Source organism: Mycetomoellerius zeteki, unplaced genomic scaffold, assembly GCF_001594055.1.
Source record: "Mycetomoellerius zeteki isolate Tzet28-1 unplaced genomic scaffold, Tzet1.0 scaffold113, whole genome shotgun sequence".
Classification (NCBI taxonomy): domain Eukaryota; kingdom Metazoa; phylum Arthropoda; class Insecta; order Hymenoptera; family Formicidae; genus Mycetomoellerius; species Mycetomoellerius zeteki.
In genome coordinates, this window is record NW_017256051.1 from 1429271 (window position 1) to 1450685 (window position 21415).

General features: G+C 37.2%; 4 protein-coding genes across 4 annotated transcripts; all 4 read left to right on the top strand.

Annotated features, from left to right (window-relative positions):
• Positions 1-1361: 1361 nt before the first annotated feature.
• On the top strand, positions 1362-4999 carry LOC108727204 (uncharacterized). The gene is made up of 3 exons (XM_018455221.1): positions 1362-1784; positions 1882-2057; positions 4032-4999. The coding sequence occupies exons 1-3, from the start codon at positions 1516-1518 to the stop codon at positions 4430-4432; spliced, it is 846 nt and encodes a 281-aa protein (XP_018310723.1). The 5' UTR covers positions 1362-1515; the 3' UTR covers positions 4433-4999.
• Positions 5000-8191: 3192 nt separating this feature from the next.
• On the top strand, positions 8192-10311 carry LOC108727361 (uncharacterized). Its single transcript, XM_018455472.1, has 3 exons — positions 8192-8347; positions 8941-9437; positions 9713-10311. The coding sequence occupies exons 2-3, from the start codon at positions 8957-8959 to the stop codon at positions 10000-10002; spliced, it is 771 nt and encodes a 256-aa protein (XP_018310974.1). The 5' UTR covers positions 8192-8347; positions 8941-8956; the 3' UTR covers positions 10003-10311.
• Positions 10312-15456: 5145 nt separating this feature from the next.
• Positions 15457-17894, top strand: Osi9 (DUF1676 domain-containing protein Osi9). Its single transcript, XM_018455848.1, has 3 exons — positions 15457-15902; positions 16574-16749; positions 16968-17894. Exons 1-3 carry the CDS (start codon positions 15643-15645, stop codon positions 17285-17287), a joined length of 756 nt encoding a protein of 251 aa, XP_018311350.1. The 5' UTR covers positions 15457-15642; the 3' UTR covers positions 17288-17894.
• Positions 17895-18986: 1092 nt separating this feature from the next.
• Positions 18987-21100, top strand: Osi10b (DUF1676 domain-containing protein Osi10b). Its single transcript, XM_018455810.1, has 2 exons — positions 18987-19404; positions 20639-21100. The coding sequence occupies exons 1-2, from the start codon at positions 18987-18989 to the stop codon at positions 21061-21063; spliced, it is 843 nt and encodes a 280-aa protein (XP_018311312.1). The 3' UTR covers positions 21064-21100.
• Positions 21101-21415: the final 315 nt, after the last annotated feature.

Consider the following 21415-nt stretch of genomic DNA (forward strand, 5'->3'; position numbering starts at 1 on the left):
TCATCTGCAACAATTAAATGCTTTCTTTATGTTAAGAACGTTCATATACGAGATGTTCTTCGTATAGTTTTGTCTCTATCTATAAGTTCACAGCGATCGCTATAAATCGCAACTTCCGACTAAAATTAAGCGATCAGAATATAAGATAATTCCTTATATTCACCATTGTATTTAGGAAAGCTGCGTAAAGGAACGAAAATAATTACAGTTTACCGTAAGCGACTTAGTATCTAGATTCCTTGCGTTCTACATTGTGCTACTTAGTACAATGAATTAATCAAGCCAAAGTTGTACGACATGAGTCATCAGTTGTCGCTAATGGACCTTGTAATCGCATCCGCCGACACTGAATCTTCATCCTTGAGAGGTACATGCGACGCATCGTATACCTATCGAAACTACTGCATATATGGCCTCGTTGAGTTAAAGTATCTGGAGCGACCGAAGCACTTCTGGTTATTTGAATAAACGAGGAGAAATATTGAGTAACTCATTTTAAGAGCCCTAGAATTTCGTTCCATGAATTGCACACTGGCAGACGATCATCGAGGAATCTCACAGTTGACCAGAATTTCTCGATTAGGCGTCTCGAATCAACGTCACTACGATGCATACGGCCGTACTTCTGCATGTGCAATGGTAATTTAAGTCGCACAACACTCTAGGTCATAATAATAGTAGGCGGGTGGTCGGGCGAAATGGTGCGGTAAATCACAGAGGATCTACATATACTTTTTCCATCGTCCAGGTTGCCTACAAGTTTCTTTCATTCTATAGAGATTTCCTTCATCGTATTTAGTTTCAATTGATACTGGAGAGATTCCTCTTCTTCGTGGGTTAATGTGACTTAAAGTAGGTCCATGGCGTGAGACCATGGATATGTTACCAGAAAGAGTATAGGTGGAGAAATATGAAGAAGAAGAGGCTTGTCAGAAGAACGCAATTTAAGAATATATGTCATTTAAGAATACATGTCCTAGCTACAGACTGCTGAGTAGGTATGTATTAAGATAATCGATGTAGGCATCTGTACTATATATTTTTTTTAATCTTTCTTTGATCGCATTCCTACCATCTTTCCTCTTTCTCGCGCCTCGCTTAGTTTTTACTTGCCAAAATAAGCGGGATGATGAGAGGGAGGTCGATGAAAGGGGAGGAAGTCAGTGTGGGGAGATCCTGTGGCACCCGGTGTACTTTACGGAGCAAGAGAGAGAAAGGGGTGGGAGGTAACGAGAGAGGAGCAGCGAAAGGAGGGAGGCGAGAGAGCGTATGTCGCGAATGCGGACCCCCGATGGCCTGTGCGAACCCACGAGGGCTCCCCTCGTGATGCGATACTTCGGTATAAAAGCAAAGCAACCTCTTTTAGATGTAAGACACGAGGCAGCATCGGTGCATCCTGGCGTGCTTGATCGAACAACGCGCACGTTGGGTACGGAGGAGTCGAGAAACGGACTGCACGGTGACGCACGCGACTTAAGGACTCGTATAACGCGGTGAAGTCGTACTTCGGTGACCATGGCCAAGCATTTCGTGACGTTATTGTGGGTGTCGGCGGCGTTGACCGCGACCTTGGCATTGCCGACCAGCGACAAGGCCAGCGGAAGTGAGAACGATTTGGTGGCGAGCATATACACCGATTGTTTGAAGAAGGAATCCATCAGCTGCATCAAGTACAAAGTATTCACGTTTGTCGACAAGATGCTGGCCGACAAAGAAGACATTACACTCTCTGAAGGCATCACTGTTGTAAAAACGTCCAACGCCGAGGGCGAAGGTGCTCCAAGGTTGGTTGTTTGTCGTTCTGTGAACTCCGAGATTGCGCTTATGCCAATTTAAACATCGAACTTTGTTTGAATATATTTATATTTGCATTTTTGGCAGATCTATCGAATCCAGCGATTTGGATACATTATTGTTCGATCGTCTTGGAAGATTCCTGAAGACACATTCAGTCAAAGTTGACCTCAAGGGCAGCGATATTTTGGGAGCAATTGAGTCTGCCGGACGCAGTTTCGAGGATTTTAGCGACAATGCTGTCGAGAGCCGTGGAAAAAAGAGTGAGTATAGCACGTCATGAAAATTACATCTTAATATTTACGTTAAGGACTAGATACACTGGAATACAAACTCGTAATACAATCCGTAATACAAAATCGATTTTACGACAGCATCTATAATTATATTTTATTAAATTTGCTTACAATGATTGCTTATTCTTACTAAATAAAAGATTGCTTTAAAAGCGAAACTAGCAATCGAGTAATTCTGTGAGTCATCTCAAGTATGATTCTCAATATTTGCATCTATGTGTGATCTAAATGTCAGAATTTTATTCAAAATTATAGAGCTTTTTAATTAATCCATACAATACGGGAAGAAAGAACTTATTTGTACAAATACTTTAAGGGATAATATTTTGCAGTGATTGAAAAATATTTATTTACACAATTATTTACAATTATTTACATCATGTAATTTCGGAGTTTTAGAGCTTTTCTATTATATTTCTGCATGTAAAAGTTTTTTTTATTAGTATTTAATGTACATGTAATACGTATATGTATTTTTTATTAATATATAATACGAATAATATATATATATATAACGTTTCTTTGCTATTAATTTGCATTTTTCTACTTTTAACAAAAATATTTTTTAAATCATATATGGAGATATATAATAGAGAAGAAAAAGGTAAATTCTTCGCATAACGAAGAAGTAATCACAGTTCATCGGGATAACGTCAGCTGCAGTATGAGAATTCTCTGCGTTCATTGCCGCCGTGTGAACAGCGACGATGACGACAAGGAAGCTCATACCGGTCGCAGACGTTGACCCACTGAGGAACTGGTTCCGCTTCTCCTTGAACCTCTCAACGGAGGAGGAGAGCGCCGGTGATACCGAAAGGTTGGGAGAGAGATAGATAAAGAGAGCGAGAGAGATCTTGTCGTGCAAGATTTTTGACACACTTTCCATCCTAGTACTTTGCCTTGACCTTTGACTATTTCGTTTTAAAAAACATTAACATCTTCGTGATCAGCGTGACATGATTTACAGAGGACTATTATTATCGGGTTTACAAACGATGCTCGAACAATTGACTTGTGTGCATGTTCGTATCTCAGCATCTTATCTATTTATAAATTGCTATTACTGTTACACAATTATTAATTCTAGTATATACGAATATTAACGACCGGTTTTCCATACAAATTAATTCGGGATTATATCACATTATTTGTAAATTTTATTATCTTCATGCAATCGTTACATTATGACATTTCAATTAATATACATATTTTTTAAAGTTTGTAGATTATATTTTATTATATTAATTTTATATTATACCAGATTTTTAAATCTCTAATTATTACTACCTAAGGATTGATATTGTCTTTTAATGAAATTAAGTTTTATTGTAATTGAGGACTTTTATATCTTTATCAAATTGAATCTAAATGCATGACCAACTATAAATAAGCACACAAAGATGATATATATTTCGTACATGAATATATTATTCTCTGTGAAAACAGATATAGATATCTTGATAATACATCACATAATAGGGTAATTCGCATTATGGAACGAAAATCGTATATTCTTAAACATACCTGCTTTATTGCAGCTGACGATGTAAATTCCCGTTCTCCAAAGAAATGTGAAAAGAGAGTAATGATAACATCAAACTTCATAGTTCATATTCCATACTCACATTTCATAGTTAGCAAGAAATATATACATAAATTTGTGAATTGCATATACTAATCCTATTTTACACAAATCAAATGTCTGAACAGACTAATAATTTACATTGATTACAATAATACGATTATAAATTTCATAGACATATAAAAAACACTTTTTTTTTTAATCAAAGATATATTTTCAAGCGTTTATTTTAAATCATATTTATATGCTGATAAAATCAGATTAAGCAGCTATTTAAGAGTTATTTTGAAGAGAAATACGTCCGAGACAAATATCTATTTTGATATAAAACTAAAATATAAACATTTTAAATATTACAGAGAAGGCGCAAAAAATCTTAGGACCCTTGATGATGGCCATGGCCCTGAAAGCAGCCGCTTTATTACCACTGGCACTTGGAGCGATTGCCATGATTGCTGGCAAGGCTTTGCTCGTGGGCAAAATCGCTCTCGTGATCTCAGCCATCATCGGACTGAAGAAACTTCTCGGTTCTCACCAGAAGCATGTGACTTACGAAGTAGTCTCGCATCCGCATCACAGCAGCAGCCATGTTAGCCATGATGACCACGGCGGTTACGGCGGTGGCGGCGGCGGCGGCGGTGGCGGCGGCGGTGACGGCAGCGGTGGTTACGGTAGCAGTGGACACGGATGGGCTAGGAGTCTGCCACAAGATGCTCATGAAATTGCGTATCGCGCCCATCAACCCCAACCACAAGCTTAAGCGTACCATAGAAAGTTTCCGTCCCGCGCCGCTTCTCGCTTCTCTTCCATTTTCTTCTGATGATTCTCTTCCCTTTCATTACACTCACGCCTGCTTCACTTGCTGCATTCCTCGTTATTTCTTTCCTTTTTCCTTTCTTACTTAAGCTGTTACTATGTATACCTAATCTATCTCCTACTTTCAAAGAAAATATGCCGCTACCTATAGTTTCCGATGTTATTTTCGATTCGATTTCGCTATTTTCAGTTTAAAATCTCCTTGAATCAATCTATCTATACTTTTTTCATGTTTACATGATCTCTTATATTCTGATCCTTATCTTTTTTAACTTCTTGTTCTCTTTTATTATATCTTATATAACGGCCGATTCCGCGGCCAGTCACCAGTACCTCTGGGAGATGCTCATTGTTTTATATATGTAGATTTACGTGAATTCGTTATTTATTCGTTGTATCTTATATAATTAATATTTATTTGATGTTTGACTGCGTGCTTCCATATGACACCTCCTGTTTTTGTAATAAAAAAAAACAACAAATGAGACGCCTTTGTCCTTATCCCGAAGAAAAAAAAATTTTATTGATAAGTTCATCTGCAGCGTTCGCTGGCCGAAGAAACCAACGCATCCTGCGGCTCTCAGTCTCGTAAGAGTGACCGTGGTTCATGACCGAGTGCTTCTATTTATACATAATACTGCACTTGCACTCGTAGTCATAAAGCGTAACGTAAGGCCGTGAAATACGGTCTATTGAACTCGTAGCACGATCGTACACCGGATACGCTGCTGTACCACATTTTCCATACATAAATAGATAAAGAAAATAGGATGAAGTTTATAAGTGCGGGTGAAAGTAGTCGAGGAATGTGTAACATAAACGGTCTATTGCAGGAATGAACATCGTATAATGTATACAGGATCATGTTATTTATTTATAATTGACAATTTATTTATAAATGTAGATTTACGATATATGCAGAATATTTTGCAACTTCTCTCTCTTTCTCTCTTTTTTGCATTTTTTGTTGCACATTTTTATTAGAATTATTAGCAAATTTCTGAAAAAATTCAAAGCATTTTCCCGTTCAAAAAACTTAAAAGGGATTAATATACGTTAAACACACATCTTACTTTTTATTTAGCTATTTATATATATATATATAATATATACATATGTATATATTGATATATTCATATATAATTAATTTATTTCTGCAAAAATTGAGATTACTTGAGTTGAATTATTCATAAAAAGTTAATTTTTAGATATTTTTAAAATATAATCTTCGTTGCAAAAAACAAGTTAATATTCCTACAATAAAATTGGAATCATATAAAATCATGAGCTGCATTAAGATTAGAAATATGTGTTTCCATGTCATATAAACACTGACATAGGCCACTAATTTGACTTACTATTAGTTTCACGAGGATTAATTCTACATATGATAAAGCGTCCTTGAATTTTAAATAAGATTTCCCTAGATTTTTCGCTGAGGTATAGTGGGAATAAAAAAGTACATCATAATCACGGTACATCGATGATATTTAATTTAACCCAGTAATTATCCTCCAAAACCGGACACACAGGCAGTCAGGTACAACTGGTAACCTGCATACCGTGGGTAATACTGCTTCTCCCGCTGCTACCAGAGTGGCCTTAAAGAAGAAAAAGGATGTATAATAACGACAGTTTCATCGGCCGAGCAGCCACGCGTATCGGGCCGGTCGAGAAAATCACCGTACGACGAAACGGTTGTGCAAAATAGAATTCAGAACTGCGGCCCGATGGTTTCGCGAACCGGAAATGATGAAGACTGGACTCACGATTATCTCGCATCTTATCGTAATGTCCTGCGAGATCGCTTTCGCCATGCCGCGCGTTGGGAGATCATTTTCACGGCACGTATGCGTACGAGAAATCGGTAACGCGACATTATGCAGGTAAGTTCCGGTAACATTGCAGTCGCGTGTACTCGTGACAATAACGCAGCGGGGAGCGAGCTGCGAAACGATCGAGAATGAGAAGAAGAAGCGTCTCTTTCCTCTGCATTCGTTATTCGGTCGCAATGCTTTCTTGAATAACGTGCGACTCAATGAAAACGTCATGCACTGGCAGTTTTAAAGCTGTGTTAATGAAGGCGAAGGGGATAGTATGTACAACGATATGCTAAAGCAAATTATATTCTAATAATATTTCTACGATTATAGAGATTATTTTACTTTTTTCTTTACGTGATGATCTTTGTTTTATTTCTTTCCTTGTGGAAACCGAAGTCTAAATGTATATACATATACAACGAGTTTTCACTTACAATTAGTATGACCTAGTTAATGCTGTGTCCATTGGCGTATGTCGAATTGAACAGGATGAAAAGTCAAGGATACGAAGGACCAAGTAGAAGGATGAAGCATCATGTGAATTAGATGATTAATTGGATGAAGAAATTGTGCCTAACGCGCGTAACGGTATACGTTAATTCGCCGATTCATCGTTTCTCTTTTTCGATGACATGATTATGTTGGTGCGTAAAGGGAAACGTTTGTTCGATCTTTCATTGAAAAGTGGAACGTACATTGTCACCTTGATTTAATAGCTGAACCAAAGAATCACAAGTTTAATGCCAGTAGTATAACTGTGTGTCCAATACTTGAGAAATGCAGTTATATCCAATCGTACATATGTGATGATGATAATTTTGTATCGAGTAACTATAAACTGTCTCGATCAATATCTGGAAAAGTTTTTTATGAAATATTTTCAGGTATTATATTTAGAAATATACCTCTTCTATTAAATCTCTAAATCGAGCATTACCGCTAAAATCTCAAATAATTAAGACATTTAAGACAGTCTAGGAAAAAACAGATAGAGCGACGGATTCCTATATATAAAAATTACTTCATCGCCTCAGTTTAAGGAAACGATTTTATAGTATCATAAATGGGAGAAAATGATCTATGGGTATGTAGCCCCGTGCCAATAACACACTTTATATTTTATTGCGCTTCCTGCTTATCAAATATATCAATGGCCGCGTGTGAACATCGTTCAAAGCGCTTTCTATTGTACATACATATTATTTCGCGACATATAATTTCGTCTTGACACTTCTTGATACGTGTATTTTGCGTTTTCGATGGCTCATCCCGAAGTGTGTCCATTCCTTTCATTTTCAATCTTATTCTTATGCCTCCATGAACCTGAGTGACGACGAGAAATTAGATCCAAGGAACAAAAGCGGGCTCATCGAACCGCGTCGACTAGCAGTTGCAATGCGTAAGTAGCGGTGCCGCCCACGCACAAGAGGGACAACGGAATAATGATATGAACAAAATGCGGTTAAACCGGTTGAAATAATTCGGCGGGGCCGGGGTATTAACGCGCGAACGGACGAAAGATAATTAAAAAGAAAAAGAAGAGACCCTCACGAAAGGACAGAACTCTGCTCACGGCAAAACTGCAGTGGAATTGCTCGGATGCATCTAACATGTCGCTGGTGGGAGACAAATCCGGGGGGAGCACTCGAAAGATCATGAAGCGCATGGAATTCTGCTCTCTACTCTCACCCTCCGGGTGGTTGGTTGTAAGTGTAAAAGCAACCGTTCTCAAATCAATGTCCGAGCATGAAAATAGTCACGAAATGGTGGCGGGAAATACTGATGCTAACCGAGTGGGGAGAATATCGCTCGGTACGGAGGTATACCTGGCCAGATATATAGAGCTAGGGCAGGGCTTCCGTTACGTACAGTCTACTTAGAGTGCTCTCAGGTATACACGCATCTCGTATATACGCTCTCAGGTATATACGCATCGTGGTAAATTAACCAAAAGTCGGTACCCGCGTGGATGCAGTCGGATAGCTGAGAGAGAAGCAAAAGGACAAATTTGATTTTCGTATCGAGCCACGTGGAAGGTACAGTGCTTGATTGACTTGCGTGGCTTCATTCGAACTTTGAACAATCGTATTAAGTGTTGAAGTTTTATAGACCTGTGATATATACGAGAACTATATACATATGTATATGTATATATATATACACACACAAATTTTGTATAAAAATATATCCTGAATTGATTCAGATATAGATAACGCAAAAGTGATTAGATTATTTAAAGAATATCACACTTTCTTGAATAAAAATTATACTTTGAGATATATTTTATAGGGCATAAACATTTTTTATAAATTTAGAACTTGACTTTTTCTAAGTTTAATAAATTTTAATCGATTATAATTTAACAATATAATTAATTGTGGTATGAATAACAATTTTCTTACAATCTAAAATTTAAAACTATTAAAAAATTATTTGTGCTTATACACATACATTACATATATAAAAATAAATAATTGCCTTATTCTTTAACAACTGATTTATTTATTAGTTGGCTTAGTGTTACATCAATGTGTTATAATTGTCTTGATTCTATATTATTAAATTATAGAACTAAATGATTCATATATTAATTATTTAGTGTAAATGTCAAATTAATTTTTCTTCGCAGATATTCACTTCGCAAAATGAAACGGTTTGCGCACTATTATGTATGTCTGGCTGTATTAACAGCGGTCTCTGCGAGATCAGCTGAAACTAATCCCATATCTAATTCCATCAATGAGCAACAAACCGTAAGATCGAATAGTAATGGCCTATTTAGCGACTTACGCTCTGTCTATCAAGTGTACAAGGAATGTACCGGCGCGGAATTAAGTCCTTGTTTAAAGCTGAAACTCTTGTCAGCTATAGATAGGGTTTCTCGAACCGCACAATTGAATGTAGCCGATGGCGTCACGTTAGTTCAAGATGAATCAGCTACTAACGAATCTGAATCAGAAAAATCTATGCAGGAAATTGAAGCTAGTTTACCCCGAGCGTTGGAAGACAAAGAGGACGCTCTTAATAGCATGATTTTCGATAAAATCGCCAAATTCTTTCAAAGTCACACTCTAAAGCTAAAGTTACCAAATGTAGAAGAATTTCAACGTAGTTTCACGGAAGAAGGTAGGAAGATACCGTTAATAACGTTATTCCAATAACGTAATTTATTAATAATAAAATAAAAGTTGCTTGATGATTAATCAGATATTTCTCTCTCTCTCTCTCTGTATAATTTAAAATAAATATATATAAAATATAGGTACAATTTAAATTTAAACAGTTTACATTTTTATTATAATGAGATTAATTTAATTAATTGTTTGTTATAATCCTATTATTTTATTGTTAAGTATATGTAAATTTTTTTTATTAAATCGTAATTATATTATCTTTTCTAGGTCGTAAGAAGAAAGGTAAATTAGGTGGTCTTCTTGCTATTCCTCTATTAATTGGTGGTACATTAGTACCCCTGGCGCTCGGCGCTCTCGCGCTGTTAGCTGGTAAAGCATTGATAGTGAGCAAACTTGCTCTCGTGCTCGCTTCTATCATCGGATTAAAGAAACTCGTATCTGGCAGCCACGACCACGGACATGAAGTCGTTCAAGTTGGGGGAGGACATGGATCGGGCGGATGGGCGAGATCGGGACATGATATTGCCTACTCTGCATACAAACCATCGTCAACCTAGGAAAAAAATTACAAACGTTCATCATGGCATCTTTTTAATCACATCGTCATTTCCTCTTGCAAAATTTTCTTCTTTTTTTTCGTGTAATTTTTATTTATTTTTATCCTGCTGATAATTCTTTCTAAACTATTGATAAAACTCTCACATCTGTCTGATCTCTCTTTTCACTGTCTCTTATCCAGTTGTGTTCACTCTACGACACTCTAGATCATCGCACGTATGAAATCATTCATGCACCAATCATCCTCGATATTTATTGTTTCGCGCGTAGCTGCGATAAAATATGTATATTTATAAATACGTAAATAAATTAAGTGTATAATTATCGAATACGGCTGTAAGTTTTATTTTCTCATTTTCTTTCCTATCAACGAATTCTTATTATTCCTTGAATGAAACTCATATACGTACGCATGGCTGGTTATTTCAATTTTTTACTGTGTGTTAGTTATCTCGACTATACTGTCTCGTATTTTTACGCTTACTCGCTGGAATTCCGGCATCGTCTGCGAGATGTTTAAAATTTGGGTGAAACTAACGGATGATACATTAAAATCGTAGAGCGACGAGGAGAGAGCAATAAGTGGGAAAGAGCGAAATGCTAGAAGGAGCATGAGTGAGATAGATGCGAGAAAACGATGAAGATGAGGCGTGTAAAAGAACTGGAGCCTGACCGACTGATGGCCCATTGATTCGGGACTCGTGATCGAAAGTAAGAGATCTCAATGCGCGAGACGCGACGAAAGATGGAGGAGTGAGAGAATCAGAGGTGGAAAGCGCCGAGAGAGAGAGAGAGAGAGAGAGAAATACATGAGTTAGATAGAGGCTTTTATGGGCATAGGCCGAGTACGCGATGAGTTGTCATCTGAATGACGGTTTAGCATTTCGATGCAAGTAACTAACTGGACATACGTCTCCGAAGTCTCCGGTTGTCTCTTTGAGAAAAATAGAAAAAGATCGTCAAAGTAGTAAGCAGCGGAATAGGACGTAGATACGTAGAGGGACCGAGGGAAGGAGCGACATCACCTACATACGAGAAACGCACGAATAAAACCTGATGTGTCCACGCGAGCACATATCCATCTTTACGCACTTGTTCGACTCTCGTCCCGTCCACGGCGTATTCGAGCGTATAAACGTACACGTGCGCGATCACGAGAGAGCCTGCGCGTATACGTAGGATGTACACGCGGGGACCAGTCGGTGGACACATACTCGGGAAGTAAACCAGGCCGAGCAGACCGATCGGGCCAGTCAGCATCCGCGCTGAGTCTTTTCTTTCAAGGTGCGCCTAACACTCTCTACCATACTGGAGAAAAAGTCGAAGCCTGGTCCCCCGATTCTCTCCGATATTCCGCGAGTCCACGTCTTTCTTTCTCTCTATATCGTCCTCATCAATCGACCTCTTCATCTCTCGTCCAAATCCGAAGTTTGCCGATTTTCAAGAACGCATCTCTGGTCAAGTGATCGTTCCTGATACGTGTGCTGGAAAGGCCCTTCCACGTTTGAATTTCAATAGTAACCTCAGTGAATCGAGATTTTAATCCTTCACTTCTTTTTTTCATTTTATTAGATACGGTATGTGTCGCTAGATATTTTGATACTGCGTTTGTCCTTTCAAAGTAAGAATGTTGTCCGTCTCAGTACTTGCCATGGTATTCCTAGAAATTCCAATCATGATTGGCGAACAGCGATGTAAAATAGGCGAAGAACGGATTAGGAGTGTCGTATGTAGGTCATACGCGAGAATTAGCACTAACTAGTTGAGTGAGTTTATATTAAGCACAAATTTATTCTCGTGAAAGTACTAATATCACTGCTTTCTGCGACGGCGAATAAACAAATTAGAGCTGAGCACAGAGAATACCCGTATTTGCGGTATCGCGCGCGCTGTTATTACCAGGTAGTTATTAACCATTCATCTGCTTGCTTATCCTATTGTTTGCATCTTGGTGGGTGTACCATTTCAACGATTACCCCTTGTACATTCGTCTATGCGGCTTTATTCGTCTATGCAGTTTTTTAGTAGTTCACCTTGCTTGCTCTAAATGAACTATAAAGAGAAGAGCTAATTGCTAGGTAAAAAGCAACGGAATCGCATCCAAGCGCAAATGAGAAAAAAGAGAGGCGAGAACTTTCGTTTCGTTCATTCACATATATTTTCAGCGTGCAAGGTGCGAATCCTTTTCTTTCTTTTTCTTTTGTATCCTACTTCGCATTCCCAACGGTACGAAGCAAAACGGATCAATACTACGATTTTACTAACCCGCATAGCGACATAAAATGCATGTAATAACTGCGCAAAATTATGTGCTTTCATACGTTTCACTTATCGTTCGCATATCGTACAGAAAAAATAGGAAAAAAAGTACACTCTAACGACTCCGGATAAATAAATTTAAGAAACGAATTTTATATACGTAGTAAAAAATATTTTCTTCATCTCTCTTTTATCGTGGTAGTTCGTTTTGATAAACTTTTTTATAAAAACGTTTCATAAGCATTAAAGAAGCGATCAGCGCATGAACGAATGGACGGAATATACAAAGGTGTAGGATGAGGGAAGAAGCAGAACAAGCAGGAGAGCGAGAACTCTCAGGTACAGAGGCTTCACTTCGTGGGGGCCTTGACCTGACCTCGATCCTCGGACGAGTTCACTCTCACCGACATCGACGAGAGGAAAGTGTTCCACCACCAAGAGTACGCACGGCTGCCACCCGGCTCGATGTATCATTCAGATTAGCGTTTTAGTTCGCGATGCTATGTACAAGTTAATTTGTATATGACATACATATATAATGCTAAGTACAGCAGAACTTTCAGATTTGCTAATTACAAAGGGATATTTGACTGTGATAACAACGGAATCTAATGTGTGGGGAAAATAAATGTTTCTTGTACGAATCGAGAGAAAAAAGTAACGGGAACAAAGTGAAAGTTCCACATAAGACCCATTGTATATTATGTACATTGTCGCGAAGAAGTGAGAGAAAGAAAAGAGGCAACAATATTTTAGAGCAATAAAATATATAGAAATAATTAACATTTACATCAGTTGTTTTTACATCACGATATAGTTTATACAAAAAATGTATATCTTTATAAATCAAATATTAAAGTTTTTTTATATTCTCCTAATATTTGTATCTACCTCTATCTTAAAAAGAAAAACAAAAAAGTTTTAAGTGTTTTAATACATTTTTTACATTTTTTACATTTTAGACAATAAAAAGAAAACATACCTGTATAAAATATGCTTTAAAGAAGTTTCTAAAAGTTTCTAAATGTTTTTAATTTCATCTTTTAGATATTTTTTACGTGTTCTAACGTAAATTTTAATAAATAGTAAAAAACAATTTTAGGATTGATTTTTAGACATTTTTAAATGAAGATTTCATACCACACATTTATTTAAATAATTTGTCGTGTGTTAAAATACCGTAAGAGCAAATTCTTCGATAAGACGAGTTCGTGACTTCGTGAGAACGTAAGCTGGACCGATGCAGAGATTCGCTTGACCATCTTCGAACTTGAAGCGCGGAGAAAGTCAGTCGCACATCCGAGTTCTTTCTTTCGCGCACGGATACACTGGTAGCGATGAAATACTTTTGGATATGTTTCTTCCCTTTTTCTATCTTTTTTTCTAGACAAAAAGCCTTCGGGTCACAGTGATGCGAGACGAGGCAAGGCAAGGCGAGACGTAGCGAGGCGCGGCTTGTCCCTCCTGGAGGAAACCTCTGGCTTTGGCCCAACTCACACACATGATCGAATCACAGTGATGCGTGTACGCACATTCCATGTGAAAAACCGTTAAATGTTCCGTGCGACAGAGTCACTGGAATACATTAATTTCAAAGATCATTGGTTATCGTATTGATCTGTACCTTCCAAAAGAAGATGATCTTAACTTAATCATGTGTTTAAGTTGTAGGACTAATACAGTGAATAGGACAGAAAACAAAAAAAAATAGGAAGAGAAAGAGGGTAAGCGGAGCAGAAAATCAAGAGGAATGCAATATCACAAATACATAACCCAAAAGTAACTATCAGCGAAAATTGAAATATATGTATTATTCGGAAATATAACTATAGTAATAAAGTTAATTTAAAAAATGTGATCCCATAATAAGAGCGAAGCTTCGATAAGCGAGGAACGTCACAACTAGAGATAATAATGAATGAATCGCGATGCGACTTCTTGCAAGAACATCATCGGCTCGTATAAAATTATAAGCACATTGGAAAGTTGTAGAGGTCTACGCGAACGAAGTATCATCTACTTGGTAGTATAGAAGTACTCGATAAAATATACTTTGAAAGCGAAATCATAAGCTAACTTATATTGAGTATTTGGTCAAATATAACTATCGACTTCTCTATTAGCATAATATAAGATCTTTTGCAAATGATGCCATGAGATTTTTTAAAAATAAAAGTAGCATTAATTGGAGATTCTAAGACACATTCCTTATTTAAAGTTTAAGCGCAAGTGGAAGTACATTATTGTAAAAGAGATACAATTCGATAATAAATTAAATATGGACAGTCCCCTTATTCTGTCCTAGAAACTAATTATGACAAGTGACTCAATTTGGCAAGTCATCTCAAGAGTCATCCGGAGAGAAGACTACGCCAAATAATTTATGCTACCACAGATAATTCATCTTTAATGCATAGCACATTGCACATGTGTCTCTTTGAAAGTTCTGACAAGTAGGCAATTCCTGTCGCAGCTGCTGTATCTTCACCATTGCATTTAGCAAGTAAAAAACAGGACGTAACACCTAAATCTTTCGCGAGAGTAGTCTCGCACAAATTTCCATGGTTATTTGCATAGTGGTTGGCGCGAAATCGCTAAATCAATAAGAATCTTAATCAGGCACGCTGATGAGTGATAACCCGATGACGTCAAACAAATCTGCTTTCTTATCTTTATCTTTATTTTTAATCTAAATTCCCAAAGGACATCGCATTCCATCTTCTACCGTTGCTATATGTGCTTTTGGCTCGTGCCGAAATGTCCTTCTCAATTTGATTGTGATCTGATCTTCGAGATCCGGAGGAAGAGGCCAGTAGTGCGTAAGTACATATCATCTTTCTCTCGTTTTCACCGTCTCTCTTCTTTCTTCCTCGTTTTGTTCCTCTCGCGAATGTGCGTCTGTATGCGCATTACGCACACGTGCGGGGCGGGTTTGTCGACAGTCAACACACCCGTTGTGTACACAAACGGCCTAAGTAGGCACACAGGTACACGGAGAGGAGAACCGGTGGAGAAGGACCGGTGTGGAGGCGCGTCAACGCGAGACATATACGACACAAACGACCGCCTGGAGGAGAACCAATAGCTCGTATGGGTTGTAACCCGGCAGCAGGCGGGGGCCACCCGGTGGGGGCCATCAAAATTTCAAAAACGTACGCGGGCCCCTTTCGCGACGAGGATAAAAGGCAGCAATCGTGATTCTTTCGGGCAGTATCGATACGATCGCCGTACTCGTTCGAGCGTTCACGTGTGAAAAAAAAACAGAATTGAGATCGACGAGAAAGCGCGAGGAAGAGGAGAAGAAGTGAAGACAAGTTTCGAGGAGTTGGAGTAATTGATTCGATTCGGTGTTTCCTTCTCTGTCTGGAAGATCCATCAAGATGTTCAAATTCGTGGTAGTCGGCGCACTCTTCGTGGTATCCGCTCTCGCTGCACCGGCGTCACAGGATGCGGGGGCGGCACCGCCACCCTCGATCCTCGAGGAAGCTCTCGATGTGTACGCATCCTGTTCCGGGGAATCGAGTATTGCGGTGTGTCTCAAGATGAAGGCCCTGCGCTACGTCGACCGTGCCGCTCGTTCGGCCGATATCGAGATCATTGACGGATTCAAGATCGTACAGACTGAAGATGCTAAAAATAGGTAAGGGATCGCGAGGATTTACTCGAGATAGTGATCGGTACGGTATTTACTCACGGTAATCGACCATCAAATCATATCGTGGTCGAATGAAATTGGGATGTGAAAAATGAAGCAGGTCCCTAACAGCACAGACCTTCAGAGAACGTCCTTAGGATATCCAGAAGACATCCATATATTCCTTGAACAGCCTAAGGACATCCCCAGGATGTATCCCGGATAAAGTGTGCTATTAGGGGTGATTCGTGTAGTGAATGCATGAATTCATATTCAACATATATTTTTTAATAGACTAAAGTGCATGAATTTATTTATATAATATAAGCCATAAAAACTGTCATTATTTGATTACCGAGCTTAGATTGAGTAATTATTTTATAATATTCGATAATTTTGAGATTCAAATTTGCTTTGAGTATGATTTTAAGGAGAATAAATTGTAAAGAGAGAAAACAAGACGAGAAGAGAAGAATTTATCATTTTATGAACTGTTTAGAGAATTCTTTACTCTCACTTAATTACTGTTGTAATCAATGAACATATAATTTAAATGCTACTTGATTCTACTTGACTCTATGATGTCCAGTTGTGAAATTAGCAGAAAGTTATTAACGAAGTTTAAGATAGCTCGATATATATATGCAGATATAACGAACATATTTCTTTCTTTTCAGCCGAGCTGACAATGCAAGGTCTCTTAATGACATTGAAAGTATGACTTTACCTGTTGAGACCGAAGCCAAAGAAGCTGCAATTGATCAGGCCATTGTCGACAGAGCCGCCAAATTCTTATCCACGCATACTGTTGAGTTAAGCCTTCCCGAAGACGTTTCCCGCTCTTTTGATGAAGGTAAAATTAAATTTTATTAACTTTTTATTTAAAAAAGAAAGAGAGAAGAACGTCCTTAAAGTTTTGAAGTTCTATTATTGTATACTTTTTAGACAGTTAAAATACGTTGCACGTATATTTGAAATTTTAAGATGTAAATGATAAAAGTTTGGATATGCCCATAAATTATAACATGTCAAAACAAATTGGAGAGCTTATATTTCGGAATTATGTTTCAGCTCGTGGCAAAAAGAAGAAAATCGTTAAATCCCTGTTACCAATCCTTCTCCTCCTGAAACTGAAAGCTGCTGCTCTTATCCCTATTGCCCTTGGTGCTTTGGCTTTGATAGCGTTTAAAGCCCTTATCATCGGCAAGATCGCTCTCATCATCAGCTTGATCATCGGTCTGCAAAAACTCCTTGCCTACAAGAGCCAGAGCTACGAGGTCGTCGCTCACCCCGTTGATTATGGACACGACGTGCACCACGACCATCACGGTTGGGCGAGAGCATCGGCTGGTTCTGATCTCGCATACAAGGCGTACAAACCTTCCGAATAGCTCAAAGTTATGCACAACTTCCCCTTCTAATTTTCTATCTACATTCGCCAAAGTGATCGTCCCTAATCCATCGATCACCTGAGGGTGGCGTGACTCAACTTCTCAGGGATCCGTGAATAAGCTCAGCTCGACAACACAGACGTTTATCTCACGATATACAAACGACTATACTGAACGCAATTCTATGTGAACGGGCAAAGGACTGTTAGATACGGACGGTTACTGGATTTTGCGTGAACTGGATTTAACGGTACGATGACTCGACAACTTCGACGACGGTGCCGTAATTGACAATCAATAAGGATACTACGATAGTTATGGTTCGACATATACATTACGGCAAATCTATGACGAAGCTTATCACTTTACCGACATCAACAGAATACTGTGCTCAGAGATTATGAGAATCTCGAAAGACTCTCAAATAGTGGAATCCTGTCAGAATGGTAGAAGTTGCGCCCCCTCCGTCATACTCGTGCGGTATCCTTTCAGAATCCTCCGTGTCTATCATATGCGGAACGATTCGTAGTCAGTACTCGCACGGGATCATCAGATTTAATCCAATGATTATTTATATACCGATCACCCCGTTTTGGGATCCATCATGTAACTTATCATATTTTTTATAAATAAATTGTAATTTTTATATAATATTAAAAATTGACTTAATTTTATTTCTTTCCAAATATTTCTCTTCCATCTTATCATGCAAATATCCTTTACCACAAAAAATACAAATTTCAACAAATATAAGACCATGTTGATATAAGAACTTCTAAAACCATATTACAATAGCGATAAACTACATATAAAATAGATATATTTATATACATAACTTTACGTCAGAGTTAAAAAATTATTTTGATGTAGTGATGTCTAAAATTAATAAAAATAATATTATTTTAAAAATGAGAAAAATATTTTAAAATATGTGTTACGATTTAAAAATTTAATCCAATATTTTAAATGTCTTGGTGGATGATTATCTTCAGATCTCGTATGTTCCAGATTTACGAAAATTCGGCAATTATATCCGCGCTACTTGCGTTCCCAATTTTTCTTGCTCAGCCATTCAGCCTGTCCTATCAATCTGAATCTGAAGATATAACGATCTTTCGGACACTCCATTCTTCGACCAGAGGAAATTACCCTTCTCAGTGCATCCGGTGTATCGACCAAGCTTTGTGCGCACAAAATACAAACGAAGTATACTTTCGCTACTTATAAAATCTTCCGAGTGAAACCAATTGTTCTGTCGTGTGTGAACGCCCCCTTGTCGCCTATATAGGTAGGTGATCGCAGGAATAGCATGAACAGTATTTTACGGGAACTTCATTACTCTACATCTCGTCCATATAATACGATTTTCTGTTACAATCTTAAAAAAGAAACAAAATTATGATAGTTCGAAGATGTGAAAAGGATTCTAAAAGTCAAAGTTTTTTAGGTGTCTATTATCTTCCACAGTGTGGATTATTTTTTGTGCCTTGGAATAAATTAAAATAAAACGGTTGTGCAAAAGTTTTTATAAATTTTCTAAAATCCTTGCATCTTTATTCTGTTTATTTTAATTCTTATCCAATGTTTAATTTTATCTAAACACGTTTATACGACGTGAGAGATCGGTGCTTTAAAGATGAAAAGCGAACTCCGTTATTTAAGTCTGCTCGTTCTCGTGTCTACGAGTTTTACAGTGATCATGGAGCCTAAGGAGTATATCACTCTAGACGATGGATATTCTTACAGCTTCAACGAAGTTCTTGGTTTATGTCTCACAAAAAGGGAACATGGTACATTCGAATGCATAAATCGTGGCATTTTAAGTACCTTGCAGTCATTAAACGATAAGGATAGTTTAGAGTTTGGAAAGATGCGACTTGACAGAGCAGAGGGCTACGGTAGAGATCTTCTGGATCTGGATTACGATCCAAAAGATTTCGGAAATGTTGTAAAGGCAGCTGCCAGACTGATGGAACGCCGCAATGTCAAGTGGAATTTGGATAATATATATCCGGGATTACAAATGCGTATTGGACCAATGCTAAACGGAAACGGAATGCTAGAATTTGTTCTTAATGAAAAAGTTCCTTCATACGGCGATAGGCAGACTGGTACAGGTAAGCTATAATATTATTTCTGCAAAATTAAATAAGCATTTTAAATTTGATTATCTTCCATAAGCTTGATCATATCTATTTATAATTTAAAAACAATGTTAATCCTTCATGATCACACTGGTTCAAAATGACCCGAACATTTTGTGAAAAATTTAATTTTAACACTTAAAAAAATCATAAATATGTATTAAAATTTAGCGTGAAAGATGATGTATATGTAATTGCCACATCAAGGCACTCAACACTTATATGTAACTTCTGAGGCACTTTCATGCTAAATTCTAATACATGTTTACGATTTTTTTTAAATGTTAAAATTAAATTTTTCACAAAAACGTCATTGTTCGATTTTCTTAAAGGATGAAATTATATACTGTATTCTTTTTTAAATCATTGCAATTAATATCGTCGATTTGGTAACACTTTAAAGATGGGTTGGGTCATTTTAACTCAGAGTAACCATCGTGTGGCTTTTTAGAAGTGTGACCATGAATAGTTAAGAAGAATTTATTTCAAATACATATACAGGGTGTCTTACAACTACCGCATTTCTTCTTAAGGACATATTCTTGAGGTAATTTTGAGACGAAAATCCTAATACGAAAATGTCGAGGCTACTATAATTTTTTGAATTATAAGCTAACTTTAAATGCTTAAGTCAAAAATAATTTTACTTTTATAGCCTCTGTTATTATTTCTGGATTCTTTTGAACATCCTAAGACGAAAATCCTGTAAAATTACCTCAAGAATACCTTCTTAAGAAGAAATATGATAGTTGTGAGACACCCTGTATAATCGTTGCCTTGTAAAATCTACATTTTTACATTTTAAATAAAGAGAAAGCTGAATTTTTTAATTGTGGGAACGTTTTTACGTAAAATTCTTTTTAATATTGTAAATTTTACAAATATTTTTTATATACATATGTTCTTTGCTAATAAATTGTGCAAATAATGTAACGTAAGTATTACATGCAACTGTTTCAAATTATTTGTGAAAGTATGATTATATAAAGTGATTAAAGTTACAAAGTGCTTGCTTCAAAAGATTATAGCTTGTTATTACACGCAGAATTACTCGTATTGTCTTAGCGCGGAATCAAACCTCATGCTGATTCTTGTACTGGTTAAGACGTTACGTATTACAACCAGTTTGAAGAACTTCCTCCAGCAGGCAGCACTATCAAGACAACCGAACTGGTTGCAAATTCAAGGTCAATTTCTATTATTTCAGGAAGGCAGTTGACCAGACACATATTATTGCCGTTTCTATTGGGTTTTAAATTCAATCTGGCGTCACTAATTCCGCTTATGTTCGGTTTCCTGTTAATCGTGACCAAGAAGGCCCTCTTATTGACGAAGATGGCGTTGTTTCTGATCGGTCTTTTAGGATGGAATACGCTCTTTTCCGGGGCACCTGCTGTACCTCCTTACTCGACGAACGCGTTTAATGGCTTCCACACTTACGGACACGAGACACCGGCTGGTGTATACACCCATTACGATTATCATTACCCCCAGCGACCTTATAGACCCTTACAGGACTACAGTCCTTATGATCAGCATGTTATTAGGGAAGTTGTCAATGTTTATGACGGAAATAGCGATTCGGGACAAAGTAAACAAAATAAGAGGAATTTTGCTTTTGACTCAAAATAGTTAATCGTAAACTTTAAAATTTATCAATAAGAGATTTAGATTAATCATCTCAATATAAAAATCATGACCAAAGTTAGATGTTTACTTTAGATTTAAGAGAGAGAATTATTTTCGTAACAATTTATTCAATTAGTTTAAAATATAAGAAATATTTTATCAACTTTTGTATTATTTAGAGGTAAGATTCTTACGAATTTAGGTTACTTAATAATACGGGTTATTTTACAACAATGCGATATTTTGCAGTATCGTATACAAATATTACAATTATATTATTTCTATATTTTATTGTACGATTATATAATTAAACACATAGTTTTATTAAAAGCTGAACATATCAAGAAGCGTTTTT